This window comes from Phaseolus vulgaris, chromosome 5, assembly GCF_051622355.1.
Source record: "Phaseolus vulgaris cultivar YP4 chromosome 5, ASM5162235v1, whole genome shotgun sequence".
Taxonomy (NCBI): Eukaryota; Viridiplantae; Streptophyta; class Magnoliopsida; order Fabales; family Fabaceae; genus Phaseolus; species Phaseolus vulgaris.
The window spans coordinates 42,271,765-42,291,134 of NC_143502.1; the positions used below are offsets into that span (position 1 = coordinate 42,271,765).

Consider the following 19,370-nt stretch of genomic DNA (forward strand, 5'->3'; position numbering starts at 1 on the left):
CGGATGTAAAGATCCGTAAGTAAACATAAATGAATTCTGGATCTCGATCGATCCTCAGCACCATTTATAATACAATATTTCGGATATGAAAATATGAAACTCATAACTTACTTCTAGATATGACTATCCAGAAACTTAAATGAAATACGGAAATGACCTTTCAGAAATCAAAATTCGGAGTATGTAACAATCACTTTCAGATTTCTGCGTCCATAAAAAAAATGAAGCCAAGAACAATGTTGAATTTTAAATTTTTTTTTGAATGCATGTCTTAAATTATACGGTGCAAAGATAAATTGCCTCACATTTCACATGTTTAAGGTGCAAAGTTCTAATAAAAAAATCCACACATACTTTTACTTGTCGCCAATTGGTTCAATTCCTACTAATTAAAAAAAAATACTCTTAGACAAGCGCAATAATCTATGCAAATTTTGACGGCATGGACCCAACGAAATTTTGGATCATACCTAAAATAGTTTTCAATATATAAATGAAACCAAATAATTAATAGTTACTTCAGGAAAATGAGAGGTTATTAAATGAAAACAAAGCAGAAGGTTTTAATCATGTTACAATTTCTCATTAATCTAGAAGTTGTTGTAAGTATAATAATAATAATACCTGTTGCAAAAAGTTGACAGCATATATAAAATTACAGAATCAATATAATTTATATTTACCAAATAAACAACCTTAAAATGTTGTCATTGTTTTATGAAGTTGAGTATAAATTTGCTATCTCTAAGCGTACATAAAACCTGCAAGAGCATAACTTTCTTACTGATATATTGTTTTATCTGGTTTGGAAGTTTAATGTTTTGATGGAGAAGGCAAATACAAAGGCAAAGAAGACTGGAAAAGCGACCAAAACAATGGCAACTGGTCCCATGAAGTCCGGTTTAAACCCATAATGGTCTTCAATATAGTGCTTGATAGTTTGATTACTCCCACCAGGCACAATAATGTCTATCTCTACATCTCTATACTGTGAGACAATTAACCCATATACTGTCCATGCTACTGGGCAAATCCAATAGTACCAAACCCACCATGCTGGAATTTTCTGAAATGCCAAGGTTGATACACCAATTATGTTAGTCAAAATGACAAGACTAGTTCTTACATTGATGCATGATAACCAAATTAGAAGGGTACTTACTGGTCTTGGGATAAAGAAACCAGAAAAGAGATTGAAGAGTCCATAAAATGCTGCTCCAAAGATTGATGCCACTTGGTGGTTTGGTGTAATGGAAACAGTCATCATCCCATAGTATGTGAAGTACAAGAAGGAGAAAAAACTAACAAAGAAAAACCAAAGGACCTTTGCCACTTTCCATTCAAAGCTCACCATAGCATAGACTACGAATGCAAAGTAAATAGTTTGAACAAATACATATGGTATTTCTGAAATAACCTGCAAATGAAACAACAATGCTAGCATAATAAGCAACAGGTGCAAGATGAAGAAAATTTTATAATTGTTTAAAAAGAATGCACCCTTTAACCTGTGCAATGGCATAAGGCAAAGCAGAATACATTCCAGCAGCTCTTTCTCTATAAAACACCGTTCTTTCAACGGCCACTACTGGTTGCACAGTTTGACAATTGTTAACACCAACAAAAAATATAGATCCATATAGAGCTCCTATAATAGTGTTCAAATCGCTTGAGCTTCCCCTGCAAAATTATGACAGAAGAAATAGTTTGTAACAACAGAATGCATAGAGAACAAAGTTAGATGTCTGTTCAATTAAGGTAGTAACTTCAAACCTTTTTTCGCCAACCCTCCAAAATACTGTCCCCACCACTAGAGCTACCGCTAAGGTGAAGAAAAATCTGACAAGGTTATAATCTGGACTTCTCCAATAAGTCAACCATTGCTTCCACAAACAAGATTTGAATTGTTCCCAAGTGGATTGAGAATACTGAGTGGGGAAGTACAAATCTTTTGCTCCTGGAGGAGGTGCACTTAGCTCCCTTATAAGAGCTTTGTTTCGCCTGCTCATGAGTATGTATATATGTCAGCTTAATCAAGCTCACTTGACAACATTAGTTTAGTATATGTTTGTAGACTTACTGGTATAAAGATGATGATTTGTAGTACTCAGCAAAATCCATTCCAAGTCGAACTTCAGCTGCTATAGAGCTTACCTCTAACATCCATGTTGCTGGGTTGTACTTATCCTTAATTTTTGGGACCCCCGGAATAGCCTGATCAAGGAATGAACATGGAGTTAGATGCTAAACTTGAATCCCTTATTACATGATTTGATAAAAAAATTCTTCATTATTTTTTTGTATTACCTCAAAATATTCTATGATCTTGTGTGAATTCCTTCCCAATGGTCCTGAGTATATCACTTGGCCTCCTCTCTTCATCAACAACAACTGGTGCACAAGAAAATATTTATCTACCAAAGAGTAATGGAGATAAAGAGAAAAAACACATGACACATACAAATTATGAGTTTGTTGGTACCTCGTCAAAAGCCTCAAAGATATCAATACTAGGTTGGTGAATTGTGCATACAACTGTTCTTCCAGTGTCAACAGTGTTTCTCACAGTCCTCATCACAATGGCTGCTGCTCTTGCATCGAGACCTGAAGTGGGTTCATCCATGAAAATGATTGAAGGATTGGCAACAAGTTCAACAGCAATTGTTAGTCTTTTTCTCTGTTCGGTAGACAACCCCGTAACACCTGGAAGCCCAACTATAGCATCCTTGAGATTGTTTAGCTCGACCAAGTCCATTACTTCATCAACAAATTTCTATGAAGAGTAAGAAAAAGGAACATAAGAATCATTCTTCATTGCAACTTCATAGAAAAGATAAAAATAGATAGTGCTAACCATTTTTTCCTCATTATTGACCTCCCTAGGTAACCGAAGGAAAGCAGAATAGATCAAAGATTCTCGAATGGTAACTTGGGGTGAATGAATATCAGTCTGCTCACAGTAGCCAGAAATTCTTGCAAATGTTTCTTGATTCTTTGGGAAGCCTGATATTCTAACATCTCCTTCAATGTAGCCACCTGTCTTTCTCCCAGCTAAAACATCCATCAAAGTTGTCTTTCCAGCTCCACTGACTCCCATTAAAGCAGTTAAAACACCAGGCCTAAAGGCACCAGTTACTTCCCTAAGTAGCTGTAGTCTATCTTCTGTCACTCCTTGCTCTTTCATTTCCTGTTAGAAGTTGAAGTTTTTCCTTTATATTTCCCATTAATTATGAATGATGAAAAGTTATGTTAAAAGGGTGATGGGGTTCTTACAGCAGGCATGTCCACATAATAATTAACACTATCAAAAGACATTGCAAGTGGTTGAAAAGGCAGAACCATTCCTTTCTTTGGGGAAACACCAATGGTTGATTCACGCATTGAATCTACATTTCTCATTTGACCTCGGCTACTCATTTGTTGCATTGCCACTTCTCCTGAAATTATTTATGTACAAGACAATGTTTTTGAGAAGTTTCTTTAGTTATATTACAAAAGGTACACTTATAGCTAAATCCCTCAATATCAAAGTTATCTAGTTTGATATTTACGTGTGTTGTTTCCATCAGTAGAAGATAATGGCTGAGGAGCAATCTCTCTGTTGGGCTCTGGCCTTACAAGTCTTGGTTCTTCCCTAGAGTTTCCTCCAGTTTCCATTTCGGTTGCTTCTTCTTCAGATATTATTGCTTGTTTTTTTCCAATAGCTAGTGAATCAAATTATAGAAGATGCAATAAAAGCATTATTAGCACTGAACAAATGGTGAAGGAAGTAATTCATTGAAATTTTTATTAGATTATGAGTTCTTACGGTTAAGGTACATGAGTGCAAAGGTGAAGAGAACATTGTACAGAACAGTGAAGCCGAAGAGAGTAGCTGCACCTATCCAGTACCATTCTTTCTCAGCAAAAATGTCAAAGTTATTTAATGTAGCAATACCGATTGGGGTTACACCATCTGAAGACTACAAAATAGGAAAATTCAAGTGAAGAATAATTTCATGTTAAGCCATTGAATCAACACTTACATCTACTATTGAAAGTTTATGCTACTTACCACATTGCTCCACCTTGGAGCAAATAGTTCGTTCACAGTCAAAGCATTGTACGCATAATTTAATGGTGAAATCCAGTAACCCCAAATCCACCAATCTCGAATGTCACCTATTAACATTAAGAGGTTTAAACATCAGGGTGAGCACATTCTTTGAAAAAAAATTACATGTTACATTAAGAGGCTTAGTCACTTACGTTTAGGAAGGATAAAACCTCCAAGTAGAAAAACAAGAAGCAGCATGAGGGCTCCACCAGTGTTAGCAATAATCATTGTCCTACAAACTCCAGATATGAGCCTAAACATCCCAGCTGCCATTTGTTGGATAAGAAAAACTAACAACAAGTGCTTGAAAAACCTGAAAGTTGGACAAGACCCCAATGTGAAACTTAGTACTAGGATTTATGTTTTGCCACCAAGAAGGAAATCATAGTTTGTCCAATGATTAAATCTGTATCATTTGTAGGCGTAAAAACATACAAAGTATAAAATAAAGAAAGACAACAGTAATGATATTTTGACAACCTGTTCCAGTTTACAACCTATGATTGATGATATGAAGAAAGATTATTTTCTTCATTTCATAAACTGATAAGTTTTAGGTAGAAAAATGAAGTTGTAGATTGATGCAAGTTGTCAATATATCACTCCTAATTAAGGTTACCTGCTAGCTTCAGGTGCAAATCCTATAGGATAGTATGTGAGAAGCACCCAAACAGTAGCCTCAAAGATAGAAATGGGGATTCGTAGTAAGAAATTAGGGAGTGTATAAGTCCAAGGAGGATGGAAAAGGTGGTCTCTATGCTTGTAGAATACGGGAAGTCTTGCAATGGTGAGTGGCAATTCAGAAAAACCATTGAACATGTTCATGATCATGGTAAACAAAATTGCACCTATGTAAACTGCTGCATCAGCCTCATCCCTTTGATGCATTTTGGTCCTAAAGAACACAGTTGCAGCTATGATACCAATAATGCATATTTGAGCTGTCTTGAATATATACACAAAAGAGTTCCTCTTGATTAGTAGCCATTCCTTATCCCAACATGCTTTAAGAAGTCCCATTGTGGGCACTGTATATTTCTTGAAAACAAGAGATGCTCTATGTCCCCTTGATTTGTCAAATGCCACAGAGAGTTCACTCCCAAGTTGCATTCCAACATGGAATTGCTTGAATCTATTTGCAAATTCGCTCACTGTAATGTAATGGTATGGTATGCTTCTATTTATCCAATATTGTTCTTGGTCTTTTCTTGAAGTAACCTGTACAAAATTAACAACTGTCATTTACTTTCTCTTTTCATGTTTTGAAATTTTAAATAACTTGTGTAATAATTCATAACAAAGAATAATAGTAAATACTATTTTTTCTACCATGATGTACATATCACATACTACAAGCATCACTAAAAAATAATAATCTTTTAATCATCCAATCGACTTAATCTCTTATTTTTTTTATATAAAACTTTTATGTTAGGTATCATTATGCAATTGACATTTCAGTTTAGTTGACACCTCAAGTAACAAAAATCATCTGTCATGACATGAAAAAAGTATTACTAAAAAAAAAAACAAAAAAATATGGAGAGATTAGACCAAAACTCATATGTTAACAAAAACGATATATAGATAAACTATACATATTCATAAAGAACTCTAAGAATATATTAGATGAAAGTCTATTATACAAATGAAATGAATATCTATGAATAAATCCTAAGTTAGTCAACTTATCCACACACACATTTCTTTCGCGAAAGATATGAGTAACCCTAAACCTTAACTTTCTACATTAATTAAAATAAGTGTTTCACTGATTACGAAGTATCAACAAAACCTTAGTCCTAGCAGTAAATGTACCACTAACCAAAAGAGAAACACATTCAAGCCATACATTAGTAAGACCGAGCTCCCTTCATAACATATATCATTCCATAAAACTCAGCAACCATTTAATCTCTTTTATTTAGTTATTTTCGTTTCTCTAGTTAATTTTCTTAATTGCATATCTCTATTAATCTACATTTTTTATCTTTATATAAAAATTAATTTTCAATAATATATTTTATAAAGTATGTCACTAGTTAAAAAAAAACTTTGTATTAAAATTTGAATTATTTATTATAGATTTAAATAATATATTTTTATGAATTTAATTATAATATAATTTTTATATGAAAATATTTATTTATCATAAATTATACTTTTTTAAATGAGGATTTTTGGTTTAATAGTTATTTTTACTCAGATATTGTTTTTTTTTTTTTTGGTAATTGAAAAGGAAAAGGTGATTAGTATGCGTACCTCCTGTAAGAAATCTGCGGTTCCCTTTCTTTCAGGACATCTAAATCCACAGGATTCAAAGAACTCAATGATGTGCTCGCGTGGGCCCTGATAAACAATCTGACCCTCCGATATCAAGATGATATCATCAAAGAGATCGAACGTCTCCGGAGCGGGTTGGAGTAGGGACATGAATATGGTTGCTTCCGTAAGGTGCACGATTTGTTGGAAGCATTTTACTATTTGATACGTCGTGGAGCTATCAAGGCCCGTTGATATCTCATCCATCAGCAATGTTTTTGTGGGCCCAACAATCATTTCTCCTACGTATACATACATCTCATTCATAAATCAATTCATATGTATAATTGTCAAATGGAAAAAAATAGTAAATATTATTTCATCTCTTATAGTCACACTATTTATTTTATTAAACTATTTTTCTTTTTTTTTCTCTTCTCACTCATGAGTCATGGTTATAGAGAAAATTGTGAGAAATTGTTATATAAAAAGATTAATTTGGAAAAAACATCTTAGTCAGCAAAGTACACGTGGCTATATCTTAACCATGGGGGAATTTTTTATTGGTGAGCGAGTTTGTTTGACCTTAGCATGAGTTGATTAAACCACGGCCTTCAAACATAAAGATAATGTTTGAACTGAAAAATTAATATAAAGTAGAAAAGTATGACAGAAGAATTTGGAACTCATTCTACAGAGAAATTTAGGAATGAGAATTTGAGTGAGTTATACTACCTGTGGTTACACGTTTCTTTTGGCCACCAGACACTCCTCTGTGCATTTCATCACCCACGATGGTATCTTTGCAGATATCAAGCCCCAGTATCTATCCATACATCAAACAACAACAAGTTATTATTTTCTACAACATTATGATCATTACTATTGAAAAAGATACATAGCAGAGTTCTGAGATCATGGTTTGGACTTTTGTGGCTGGGAATGGATAATCTTAGCCCAGATGAACTTCAACCATATGCCTCATTTTTCCTTCTCTACCAAACCGTGAATCGTAATAAATGTTGTGCAAGAAAAACCACTCACTTTGAGAGTATAGTCAGTGATGAGACTGCTCTCTGTTCCCTCGATTGCAGTAGCCTAAAATTGTTTAAACTGTTAGAACAATTCGATAAATCAATAAGCCTGTGGAAGTTCTGGTTTGTTTTAATAACTGGTTGATACCTTCATGAAAAGGTCAAGTTCTGCCTCCGGAAATATTCCAGCTTCTTTTTCCCTTCGAGCAAGCTCGGCTAATAGGTCTACAGTAACATATTTGTCAAACAAGTTTGTACTACAAAATTAGTTAAGGATGTTACAGTGAATTCTTATTAAGTACCATATCGTGTTCCTACTCCTTGACATCTAGCTGAGAAATCGAGGGTTTCTTTTACTGTCATTTCTCCAATATGCACATCATTTTGGCTGATGTAGGCTGAAGTCTTTCTAGGTACAAACTCATTAAGCTTGTACCCGTTGTAGGAGATTTCTCCTCGTACCTGTTTCATTCAAACAACGTTATCTATTCAACTACACGTGCTAGAAAAATGGAAGTTTGGAAGAGTAAAAGTTTTGGCTTTCTTTCCTATTATAGCTTAGTCAAGAAAATGAAAGGCTGCAATGTACCCTCAAATCATTGTCCAATTTTCCAGCCAATGCCAGCAAAAGGGTCGTTTTCCCTGATGAAGGGGGGCCAAGCAAAAGGGCCATCCTATATAGAACAATAAGAATGGTTACATTACACCAACCCAAATTATAATAATGAACAAATAAACCTAGTGAACTTGGTTCGAAGTAATTAATGATGAGAAAATGGAGGTGGTACCTAGAAGGTTTAATAATGCCGGAGACATTTTTAAGAATTGTGAGCTTTGTTCTCTTTGCTGTACTAATCCCAAATAAGCCAAGAGCTGATTCAGCAATGTTCAATGCAACGTTTGGTAGAGTTGGCAGAGCTCTGCTGCCAATGTAGGAATCAGCCTCAACTGTCAAATTCTGAAACCTCACTTCTACTGTTGGGAGTCGGATACCAACCCTGAGATTGGAACATTTGAAAAACACGAGTTCATTATTAATTGTTCTACATAAAGTATTGAACGTGGGAACAATTTGTTAGAAAAGAGTGTATCTACAGGCATGTGTGAGTGTGACATCATTTAGGAACAATGACTTGTCCAGAGAGTAGTTTATTGCCCAAGTTTCTTACTCCATTTCATTTCACTTCAGAGATTCAACCTATTAGACTTGGACACGTATCTCAAATAATGTTACGTATTTGACATCCACATGTAGAACACGTATCAATAAAGTATTTAATTCAAAAAGTATTTTTTGAATTTCTGACAATTTTAACATCATTCTAACATAATTTTAAAAAGGAGAAATACATGAAACAAATCATTTTGAACTAGTCATGAAAAACATCTTTCTGCTAAAAAAATCTGAAACATACTTGTGCATATAAATCTTTAGTGTCAATTTATATAATTCATTATTATATAATATATATCAATGTCCTACATTTTAGATATTATACGTATCTCCATGTTGATATCTATGTCGTATTAATGTCGATTTGAGTCTTTGTGCTATATAACATTCAACCATTATCTTATTTAAATGTTTTACACATTATTAACCTGTAGTTGAATCCTGGGAAAGGGACATTTTCTATTTCTACATCAGAAGGTAACGTATCCTTTCAGATATTGACACTCTACTTGTTCATGTAATGAATTACCCCCATTACCACAAATAATTTGATGGAGTGAGACAATAAACAACTTAGAAGCATGGAGAAAAAGCCACACAAAAAATCAATCACATGAACAAGTTCTTTATTGATCTCTTTGCTGACTATTGTTGAAGATTCATTCCCCCCGTCCCCTTCTCTCTTCAATAATGCATTGGGAATATTTCTCTTGTGGGTTACTAATCCCCATCTCCTTAAAACCAGACTCTCTAATTTTTGAATTTGATCTTTTTATCATTTTCTTTATGTTGGGTTTGATAAATGACAAAGACATGCCGTTTAATATGAGAGATGAATAGTTACATCATGTGCACGCTTAAATAAAAAACATTTGTTGTAACTTACCTTGCCGGCCTCAAAACCAAGTCAAAGCTCTATCATACATAAACTAACCTTCATTTTGTTTCTTTTAAGATATGTAAAACAATTCAATACTAATTGAGTAAGTCAGAAGTAAGTGGAAGAAAGCAAAGTCGTTCGTGAATATATAATATAAGAAATATTGAACACAATGAAAAAAAAAAGTGTCTTAAACAAAACATGACAGAACTTTCTCAGATTCTGATGCAGAAGGGCGTAGATGAAAGACAGAGAACTCACTTTTCAAGTCTGTTTCTGAACTTGCTCAAGTACTTTTCATTGTCTTCTTCAGCAACCTTGAAGATTCTGTCAATGAACTCTTGCCTTTCGTTCCCATCTAACTTTCTAACATCGACTTCTCTGTGTTCCAATGAGTTTGGAACCTCCGAAAAAGTTTGAAGGATGCTTGTTCTTAGCCTGTCATAGGTTGGCAATCTCTCTATGGCTGCCCACTTGAGAGCCTCTTCATCCTCATCAATATTTGAAGCTCTTCGTGAATATCTTCCACTCGCGAACACACCCTCCATTCTCCAACTTGATCTGCTCAAGCTCCTACTTATGCTTCTGCTTAGATTCCCACCCTCCATTTTATCTCCCTCCTTCTTCTGCAGCTGTGGATTTCAAACATGCATGGAAACAAGTTAAAACATGTTTGAGACAATTCTTCAAACACCTAAAACTAAAAAAAACCACGTTCCAAAAACGTGCAACCAAGCACACCACTATGAAAAAAACATAAAAATAAACAGATGAGAGAATACTAGTTTGCTTCATATCACTAACTAAATTTCTTGTTCTGTATTTCAAATGAATCAAACATAAAAGCAAACAGTACTTACCTGAATGAATTGGATTACAGAACAGAAAATTCTCTGCCCAGCAAAGAAAGTTGTTGGGGGGTTGAGACTAAAAGGTTACCACATGCCCCTTCATTTTGTAGTCTCCAAGTTACTATTTTGTGCATGTTTTCTACTCATGAGAGAAGATTTGGAACTGATAGACCAAAGGGTTTCTGATACAAAGAAAGTGTTGTGTATAATGCAATGTTGGAAGCTGTGTTATGCTTATACAGATGTATATATGATAATGAGAGAGAGAAACACCAAGAGAGACATTGGTTTGGTGGCAGAATTGTCGTTAATCTAATTCTCTATTCAAATGAAACACTTGATGAATAAACAATTAATTAAATGATTATTATATACGTGTGTAGTGTTCTCAATGCAACAAAGAAGGTTCATTCAAACATGAACGTTGAACAATGAACAATATCTCCACACCCCGTTTTTGTCTGGGAAAAAATGTTATTATGAAAAATGTGTACAAAATACTCTTCCAATTAATGACGTAGAAGTACGTTATAAGTTAAAATACTAACTAGAATTACCTGAAATTAATATTGATTTATTTATTTAAGGGGCTAATATATATTATTCTATACATAAAATGAGTTGTAAAATGGTATTTTTTTAAAGGTCCAAGTATATTTTCTAACGAAAATACTTATACCATAAAAACATGAGAAAAATTTATCAAAAATATTTGTCTATTAATGCGTCATTAAATATAGAGAATAAATATACTATTTTTTTTTATAAGCAGAAGAAAAATTGGAAAATTAAAAGCATTGGAACCTGGTTTTATGAAGTTTGTTTTGCTAAGTTGTTATAGTTATAATAAAAAATTAAATTGGAATGAAACATTGACTAATAACTAGGTCAATTATCATGCTACTTAATAATAAAATGTAGCAAGATTATTGAGATGAATCTCTCATTAGATAAGAAAACATGATATTAAAAATTATGAAGATAATAGTAATGGAAGCAACGATTTTCTTCTCATTTTTCATTTGTTTAAGACTCTGCATGGCCTTTGAGGACCTGGTCATGAAAAAAATCGATTAGTTCTATAAATTGAATAATTCAATATATAAAATATTCCTTCTGAAACATTCACTACCTTATGTCACTTAACATTTTTTTATGCAATAGAAAAGTATATACAATGAAGTTTGAGTTTATCTTCACGGAACCTAAACTTTGACTAAGTTATTATTATGCTTCTCGGATTTTCTCAGACAGCTAAACCCAATATAAAAAGAAAAATACATCAAAAGCAAACCTAAACATTAAGATATTTTTTTGTTGTTATACTGATTTTTTTGTTGTTACTTGAGATTATTTCAACACTTGTTTTGGTTAAGAAAAACTTAAATTTGGAGATAACATATAATAATGTTATTTGTATAGACTTTTTTTTATGAAATTTAGACATTTTTTAGGATATTTATTTGTTAAAAAAAATCAAAAATTTATCTATTATATACAAATTTAATATATACATATTTAAATTCGTAGATAAATTTAGCATAAAATATGAATTATTATTTATAGATATGCAATCATCGATCAATTTAACATATCTCTATGTAAAATTTCACAAATTTATATTCCTCACTAAATTTAACAGTACAAACATATTATTATCAATACAGATCTATAAGTAAATTTAATATTACTTATAAGTTATAATCCATAAATTAATATTATTATTATTATTACTATCAATATTATTAATACTTATTAATATTATTATTAATATTAGTATTATATTATTAACACTTTTAATATTGATAATATTATTAATAATATTATTATTAATTTTATTATTATAATCAATAATATTAATAATTTGAATACATTAATAATGTTTATAATAATAAGAATGATTTTAATAGTATTAATATTAATAATAATAAAATTTTTAATATTAATTCATTGACAATAATAATATTAATAATAATTAAAATAATGATAATCATAATAAGAATAATATTTAATAGATCATTAAGTTTGTATTAAATTTTTCTAATGTAGTTGAAGATTCTATATAAAACTTGAATTTGATTTCCTCTAAAAAAATTAAATTAATAATAATAATAGTAATAACAATAATTATTATTATAGTATTTATTTACAAATTAGTATCGGTAGAAAATTTATCTACGTAATACATTTCAATATATTATTTGTTTGAATTTATTTAACTAAATAATATGTAAAAAAACTAATGATATTATTAATTATGCAACAATTTTTTTTTTATAAAATTGCAATAAAAATATTTATTTATTCTGAGTATACTCCTGAAAGCATTTTTACTTTTATTTTTAAAAAAGTATGGTGCAGACAATTGCATGTAATTAGTATTTTATTTTTTGTTGACAAAATATCAATTAAAGTATCACCTAAGCTAACTGTGGATAATCATTCTACCAATAAATGCCCGTAGTAAAATTCGATTATTTTTTTTAAGATATCTTATATCAATAATTAAATAAATAAACATTTCATATTATATTTAAGGTTAGTTTACATGCCTGCACCTAAAAGTTAAAGAAATTGTATCTAATATTTATCATTTCTATTTTAATATTACTTTATCATGCCTTGATTCATAACAATTAAGAAATTAAAAAATATATTTGTGTATAATAAAAAACAAAAACTATCAAGTATAATTTTAATAAATTCCAAAAGGTAATATAATTGATCATTGTTTATGGTATAAAAAATGTTGATAGTAACAGTTATTTAATATTCATTTGGTTTTATTCTCTCTATTTTTTTTTCTCAAAGCATTACGTATATTTTATTACATTACAAAAGTATACTAACAAATTTTATACTATTATATAATGTAGTTGTTTTCTAGGAAGAGACCTTAGTTACCCGACAAAGAAATTGAACTTCACTACTACGTTGACCACTGGAATTAATTTTTATTAATAGTTATAATGATATAGTAAAAATATCATCAGTTTTTCATCACCACCATTTATTTTAGATTTTTAAAAAATGAATTCACGAAAATAAAAATACAAAAAGATAAAAAAAAAATTGTCTGTACCAAAAAGGCATTAAAAAAACTAATCCATTTGTTATATAATATTAATTATTAATTAATGTAAATTGTATGTATGTATATGGATGTATGCTGTATACTGATTTGGCATTTCATATTATTCATTCTTCTCAATAAATATTTTCCAATAAAACTTCTTACCTCAATAAAAACAATACTCCCACATAAATTTATATTCGTTTTAAAAAAATATTTATTTAAATATTAAAAATTCACGTAATATTAATTAATTTTTCAATTAGACTTTAATTCCTAGTTAATTATTTTTAAGTGGATAACTTTTTTTGGGTGAATATTTTTTTAAGTAGATAAATGAGGGATGCACCTATCAATGTGAATATTTTTCTTTTCTTTCTAGAAGCTCTCTCATCGATCTGATCTGATTTTTTTGGTTGGATTTCTTATTTGTATAATGATGTCTATGTCTATTAATTGATTATTTGACCAGCACAGAAACATTTTTGTAGTATTTTAGTTTTTTTTATTCATTTTCAAAAAAGTTAAATATAATAATAAATCAATTTATTAATCAATGGTGCATACAAAGTACCTGGTTAACCAATCAGTGTCAATATACTTGAATACAACTAGAAGAATTGCTTAAATACATGTACTATACAAAACTATTAACAATGTTTAAATCTAGTTTTATTTTCTATAACTTTTTAAATAGTTCAATAAAAAATTATTTATTTTTTAATTATATATACCCGTGGAAGTAAATTGTTTTATTAATAATATTCTTCACGTGTGGAATAATTTGACATATAATTGCTGAGTGGAATGATGAAGAGCCTAAAGTAAACAGGCATGGTTTTCCAACTTAAGACTAACAACATTCAACTTCCACCTTCCATAATTTCCACTGCCACTTAAGTCAAAAAGCTACACATATTTTTCTCCATTTTTTTTCTTGTGCATCAAATTAAAAGTTGGAATAATCTTTATTCAACTTTATGACACTTTATTTTTTTTGTTCATTTGATATCTCTAAATAATATGAATTTTCTTTTTAGTCTCTCTAAATATAGTTAATTTCTAGTTTTCCTTTAAAAAAATATGCATAATTCGGGGTTCCTGTAAAACTAAACAAAATATAATTTCAAACAAATTATAGGGATTGAATTTGAAAGTTAACTAGTCTCGTTTATAAACCGGTTGGTGGAAAAATCAAAATCGATTTTTAAACTAGCTTACAATCGATTATACAATTGAATATTGAAAAAATAATATTAGACTAAATTCAAAAGGTAATTGACCAAACTATTCACTAAAAGGTATAAAAAAAAAAGTAGAGTTTGTCTGATAAAACATGTGATATATTACAATAATCTCCTTGTACTATCTGTTCTTCTTTAAAACTCCAACAACTGTGTCTTGAGATTAAAAAATTTAAAGAATTTTTTTTTTTAAGATTGAGAGTTAGAGGGTAGGAAAATAGTTATATTAAATGAGAGAACATGTGTAAATTTAAGGAGAAACGAGGATTAGGAATCAAGGATATAAATAATTTTAATAGTGCTTACTAACAAAGTGAAAATTGAGACTTGGAGTGGAAAAACATGAGTTATGGGCAGACCTTTTAGAATCTAAGTACAATTCACGAGTTCAGTTGAATGAAAGAGTTATACCAAGACACGAGTCTTGATGGTGGAGAGATCTACATGAGGTATGCAAGGGAGGAAAGGAGGGTAGTTAATTAGTTTGATGATAATGTAGCGTGGATATTTGACTCAAGTAATATGATAACATTTTGGGAGGATGAGTGGATAGATGAGGCGTCACTCCAATACAAATTTCCTTAATTATATCCAAATTTAAACAAAAAAAAAACAATTAGAGAGGTAGGGAGATGGAATGAAAATACATGGGAGTGGAGTTTGGATTGTAGAAGAGAATAATTCAAGTGAGAAAGAGACCAAGTACTGGGTGTGGAGAGATGATGAGTTTGACTTATATGCAATCAAGTTTGCATATTCAAAGTTGCATAATAATCTTAATAGGGGAAGAAACTAAGTTATTCAACCAATGTTGGAGAATAAAGGGCAACATCGACGATGTAACATTTGGCATGTCGAGTGATGTTAAGTACGATGACAACTAGAACACACTTAGGTAGAAGGGTATTGTGACTAAGAACATGTTATGTGTCCTAAGTGGTAAAGTGGAAGAAACTATCACTCATTTGTTTTTTTGTTGTAATATTGTCATAAATGTATGGAACATGTGCGATAAGTGGGTAGGGGTTACCACAACACACCATAACCAACCTAAGAATCACTTCCAATAATTTCATCTTATGCAACTAAATGGAAAATGTAGCACAGTTTGGAAAAGCATATGATGATAATTTGGAATGTGTGGATTTATAGGAATAAAATTATTTTTAAGAATGGAAGAGTTTTTTAGATGAAACATTTTCTATGGCTCGAATCAAAACTTGGATGTGGTATATAAGCTTTCAACTTGTCATTTTCATATTTAGATTGATATCTCAATCCCTTACCATGGATAAGAACAATGAAGTGATTTTAAAGAAGCAAGATGCACCTAATCCTGAATATTTGAACTAACGTACTTAAATCATATAGGTATATACATAGTTGTTGTATTTTATTCTTCATGCCCATTATTTATTGGGGCTAATCTTCAGTTTCGAAGTTCAAAATTGGGCTTAAGAAACTGGGCCGATTACTTGTGAAACAAGGCAAATGCTCCTGCACCATATCAATTCCAACATGTACCCAACCTCTTATTGAGAATGACAAAAATGCCCTTTGAAAATGACGAAAATAACCTAAAAAAAGGTGTAAATAAAAATTACTTTTTGAACCTTTTATTCGGAAATATTCTGGATTTAGATATCCAGAACACATTTTTGAATTCTAGAAATTTTTATCCATAATGCATTTTCAATTTTGTATTCTGGATTTTTTTATCCGGAATGTATTGTTTTATTTTTTGAATTATATTTACTATTCCGGATTTTTAAATCCAGAATAAGGGTAATTTTGAAAATTTAGAAAAAGAATAGGGTGGAGGTTAGAATTGACATGGCCCAGGAAGAAATTGCCGTGAAACAGTGGCATGTTCTCACCACGTTTTGTTGGGCTATTCAACTTCCACGAAGATTTTTTGAGAGCTGCTATTGCCACTTTCCAATACGCTATTCAACCCCCTCCTCCTAAGAAAATTACCACCCTCGCCCTCTTCCATTTCTCTCTCAGCTCTTTCTAACATTCATATTTTTTATGATACCTTGAAAGAATTTAGTCTCAAACTTATTTCATATACGTTTGTTTAAGATAATACAGTTATTGAAGAAGAAAACAATTTAAACTTCTCTTAGTTCATAATCTAATGTAAGAAAATATTTATTGAAGAAAAAAACACTAAAATCATTTGTTCATAGATAGAAGTGCAAAACTATTGAATTAAGTCAGTAATAACTTATCAAGAGAAATGTCTTCTTACTAAGCAATGATATTTTGAATTCTAACTTTATATTTAAACTGAGATTGAATCTCATTAAAGATTAATGAAGTATGAAAGTAGTTATATAAATAATTTTATGGTTGAGGAAATGTGTTGATGATGGTGTAAAGTGTAAGGGTGGGTCATGGTGATTACAGAGAGGAATGTTGCTTCACTGTTTTTTCTCTTCTTTTAATGACAAAAACAACACCTAACTGCAATCAATGAAGAATGAATAAAAAAAGTTGATTCATTCTCTCCTCTGTCGAACTTCAATGGATTTCCGAGCCCCGCCGCCATCTCCCGTGGCCTCTGCCAGGCGAACCTCCTCGCTCTCCAACGACGACGTTTTCCGCCGATTCTTGGAGACCTCTCTCCGTCTCCCAAGCATCAACAACCACCACCAAAAGCCGCTCCCAAAGGTTGACTTTCGCTCCTTGTGCTCCGACGACGCTCTTCGTCACGTCATTTCGGACTCTTTCACTGCTGTCGGGTGCTTCCAGCTGCTCAACCATGGGATTCCACCGGACGTGATCGCGTCGCCGGCGGAAGCTTCCATCGCAATTTTCCAGGTGCCGCCGGAGAAGCGAGGCGGCGCGACGAGGTCAGCGGAGAGTCCGTGGGGTTTCGAGGAAGATGACGAGTTCGTGTGGGGAAGAGATAAGGAGTTCAACCTCAGAATGCAGCGAATTTCGCCAACCGGATATTCCAATTTCAAGTAACTAATTAATTAATTTAGCATGCATTTCATTTCATTTGCTATTATATTTTGACACCTTTTTTTTCAAAATACAATCTCTTAACAATTTTTTTATTAATATAATAATAAAAGAATTTCGTGGAGTGTTTGTTTATACAAAAGAAGCGTTGGTTGAATATTTTTGGAGGCGGGAATTCAGTCCTGTTGCGTGCTACACAACGTTAGCTGAAACTTACAATTGGCCCAAGAGTCATAACAAGACCATTACTTTATAATTTGGTTACTTTATAATTGTTTTAAGATCCAACGAATAAAAATTAGAATATTTCATTATATATATCCAATTTTATACTTTTTAATATTTATAGATAATATCAGACCACTGTTCCAAAGCACACGCAAGAATCAGTGTCTATGCACCACAACATTTAATTCTGCATGCAGTGTGAACATTTTAATGAATCTGATTTTAAATTCCTTGAACATTTAGTAAGAAGATGGAGAATCTTGTGGCCAGGATAGAGAAGGTGGCGGAGAAAATTTTGCAAGTGATATTGGATGATTCTCCCCATAAAATTGCAAACTCTGTGGACATGATTGGTGGGACACTTTGTTCTGTTTATAAGCACTGCTCTGATAACGTATCAGGAGAACGTGGTAACTCTGTGATTAGGATGCTGATTAGGGGAAACCAATACTCTCATTGCTTGTGCTTGCATCTGTGTGACGGCTCTTCTGAGTTTCAGGTTTACTCTAAGAAAGGTTGGCTCTCTTTCTTCCCAGAAAAAGGAGCCCTTGTAATCACCGCTGGAGACCAAATTCAGGTTCATTTGCACATTATTGAAACAAAGAAAATGAAATTAATTTACAAAACATTGATCACTGCTTGCCATTGGTTTGTTTCAGATGTTGAGTGATGGGCACTACAAGCAGGTGATTGGGAGGCCAATATTTGAAGGTGAGAAAGAGGACTACATTTCAATGGCTTTCCTCTATTCAGCGCCAAACAACAAGAACAATTTCAAAAAGAGTAGGGAAAGAACTATTTCACTGGGCTTGCAGCTCATATTGGCTATGATTCTGACCCTTCTGTATCATGTCCTGATTTTTGTCTACAATTTTTTTTGATGTTGTCGTTGTTATGGAATGCAAAATACATCAATATTACAGAATTTCCAATATCACCTTTTTGGTGAAGAATAGCGATCAAATTCACAGCATCCTCTTTAATATATGACCACTTTGAATCAAAAATTTATTATCTGCATGTAATTATCTCATGAAGAAAGGACATATTAACTTCCCTTGTGACAAAATTTGGTATCGGTTGGGCTAACTTTGTAGGAATTTTTAACACAGAATGTATATTTTTAAAGAAAATATATATATTCTTCGAAAATTGTAAATAGAAAAAATAATATTTTTTTATAAAATATATTTTGTTAATAACAAGGTAATTTTTTTTGTGCACCATATCTTTGAACTTGTAGTAAGGTAAAAATTCTTTTTCTAAATACATTTTCAGATTTTGTGTTTTATATATTTTTTCTGAATTTTTTTTTTGTATTTTGGATTTATTTTTCTGGATGAGATTTTGATTTTCAAATTATAATTTTTAAATCTAGAATAGAGGGTAATTTTGGAATTTTGAAAGGTGATTGAGTGTAGATTGAAATTGGTATGGTGTAGGAAGAATTTGCCTAAAAACAATATCTTTTAACCTGGGTTGGGAGAAGCTATGGAGGTGCAGAAAGAAACAGCTGAAATCAAAATTTTAACGCAACAAGAAGACAGTCTGCTGG

The 19,370-nt window shown here is 31.6% G+C and overlaps 2 protein-coding genes across 3 annotated transcripts; one reads left to right on the top strand and one right to left on the bottom strand.

The window, feature by feature from the left end:
* Positions 1–650: 650 nt before the first annotated feature.
* On the bottom strand, positions 651–10,639 carry ABCG29 (pleiotropic drug resistance 1). Its single transcript, XM_068644677.2, has 23 exons — positions 10,307–10,639; positions 9,708–10,078; positions 8,181–8,390; positions 7,982–8,066; positions 7,695–7,854; positions 7,541–7,617; positions 7,403–7,456; positions 7,094–7,184; positions 6,359–6,660; positions 4,716–5,314; positions 4,249–4,409; positions 4,055–4,161; positions 3,809–3,962; positions 3,552–3,704; positions 3,274–3,437; positions 2,855–3,187; positions 2,483–2,773; positions 2,308–2,391; positions 2,081–2,214; positions 1,774–2,001; positions 1,509–1,680; positions 1,163–1,417; positions 651–1,066 (listed from the first exon to the last, which is right to left on the bottom strand). The coding sequence occupies exons 2-23, from the start codon at positions 10,052–10,054 to the stop codon at positions 797–799; spliced, it is 4,431 nt and encodes a 1,476-aa protein (XP_068500778.1). The 5' UTR covers positions 10,055–10,078; positions 10,307–10,639; the 3' UTR covers positions 651–796.
* Positions 10,640–16,971: 6,332 nt separating this feature from the next.
* On the top strand, positions 16,972–18,800 carry LOC137835921 (C4-beta,C20-epoxidase). 2 transcript variants are annotated; one of them, XM_068644678.2, is made up of 3 exons: positions 16,972–17,586; positions 18,059–18,392; positions 18,475–18,800. In XM_068644678.2, the coding sequence occupies exons 1-3, from the start codon at positions 17,144–17,146 to the stop codon at positions 18,694–18,696; spliced, it is 999 nt and encodes a 332-aa protein (XP_068500779.2). In that variant the 5' UTR covers positions 16,972–17,143; the 3' UTR covers positions 18,697–18,800. The 2 variants fall into 2 exon arrangements, with proteins under 2 accessions (XP_068500779.2, XP_068500780.2); XM_068644679.2 differs by having other exon boundaries at positions 16,982–17,586; positions 18,086–18,392.
* The last annotated feature ends 570 nt before the right edge of the window (positions 18,801–19,370 follow it).

Bases quoted from the DNA above. Each gene is read 5' to 3' on its own strand.
- ABCG29 (XM_068644677.2), bottom strand. From the start codon at position 10,054: ATGGAGGGTGGGAATCTAAGCAGAAGCATAAGTAGGAGCTTGAGCAGA. The intron at 7,618-7,694 runs GTACTTAATAAG...ATGTTACTGTAG, and splicing joins AGGAGTAGGAACACGATATG to ACCTATTAGCCGAGCTTGCT. The intron at 5,315-6,358 runs GTACGCATACTA...AATTTTGTACAG, and splicing joins CCGCAGATTTCTTACAGGAG to GTTACTTCAAGAAAAGACCA.
- LOC137835921 (XM_068644678.2), top strand. From the start codon at position 17,144: ATGGATTTCCGAGCCCCGCCGCCATCTCCCGTGGCCTCTGCCAGGCGA. The intron at 17,587-18,058 runs GTAACTAATTAA...TTGAACATTTAG, and splicing joins ACCGGATATTCCAATTTCAA to TAAGAAGATGGAGAATCTTG. The intron at 18,393-18,474 runs GTTCATTTGCAC...GGTTTGTTTCAG, and splicing joins CCGCTGGAGACCAAATTCAG to ATGTTGAGTGATGGGCACTA.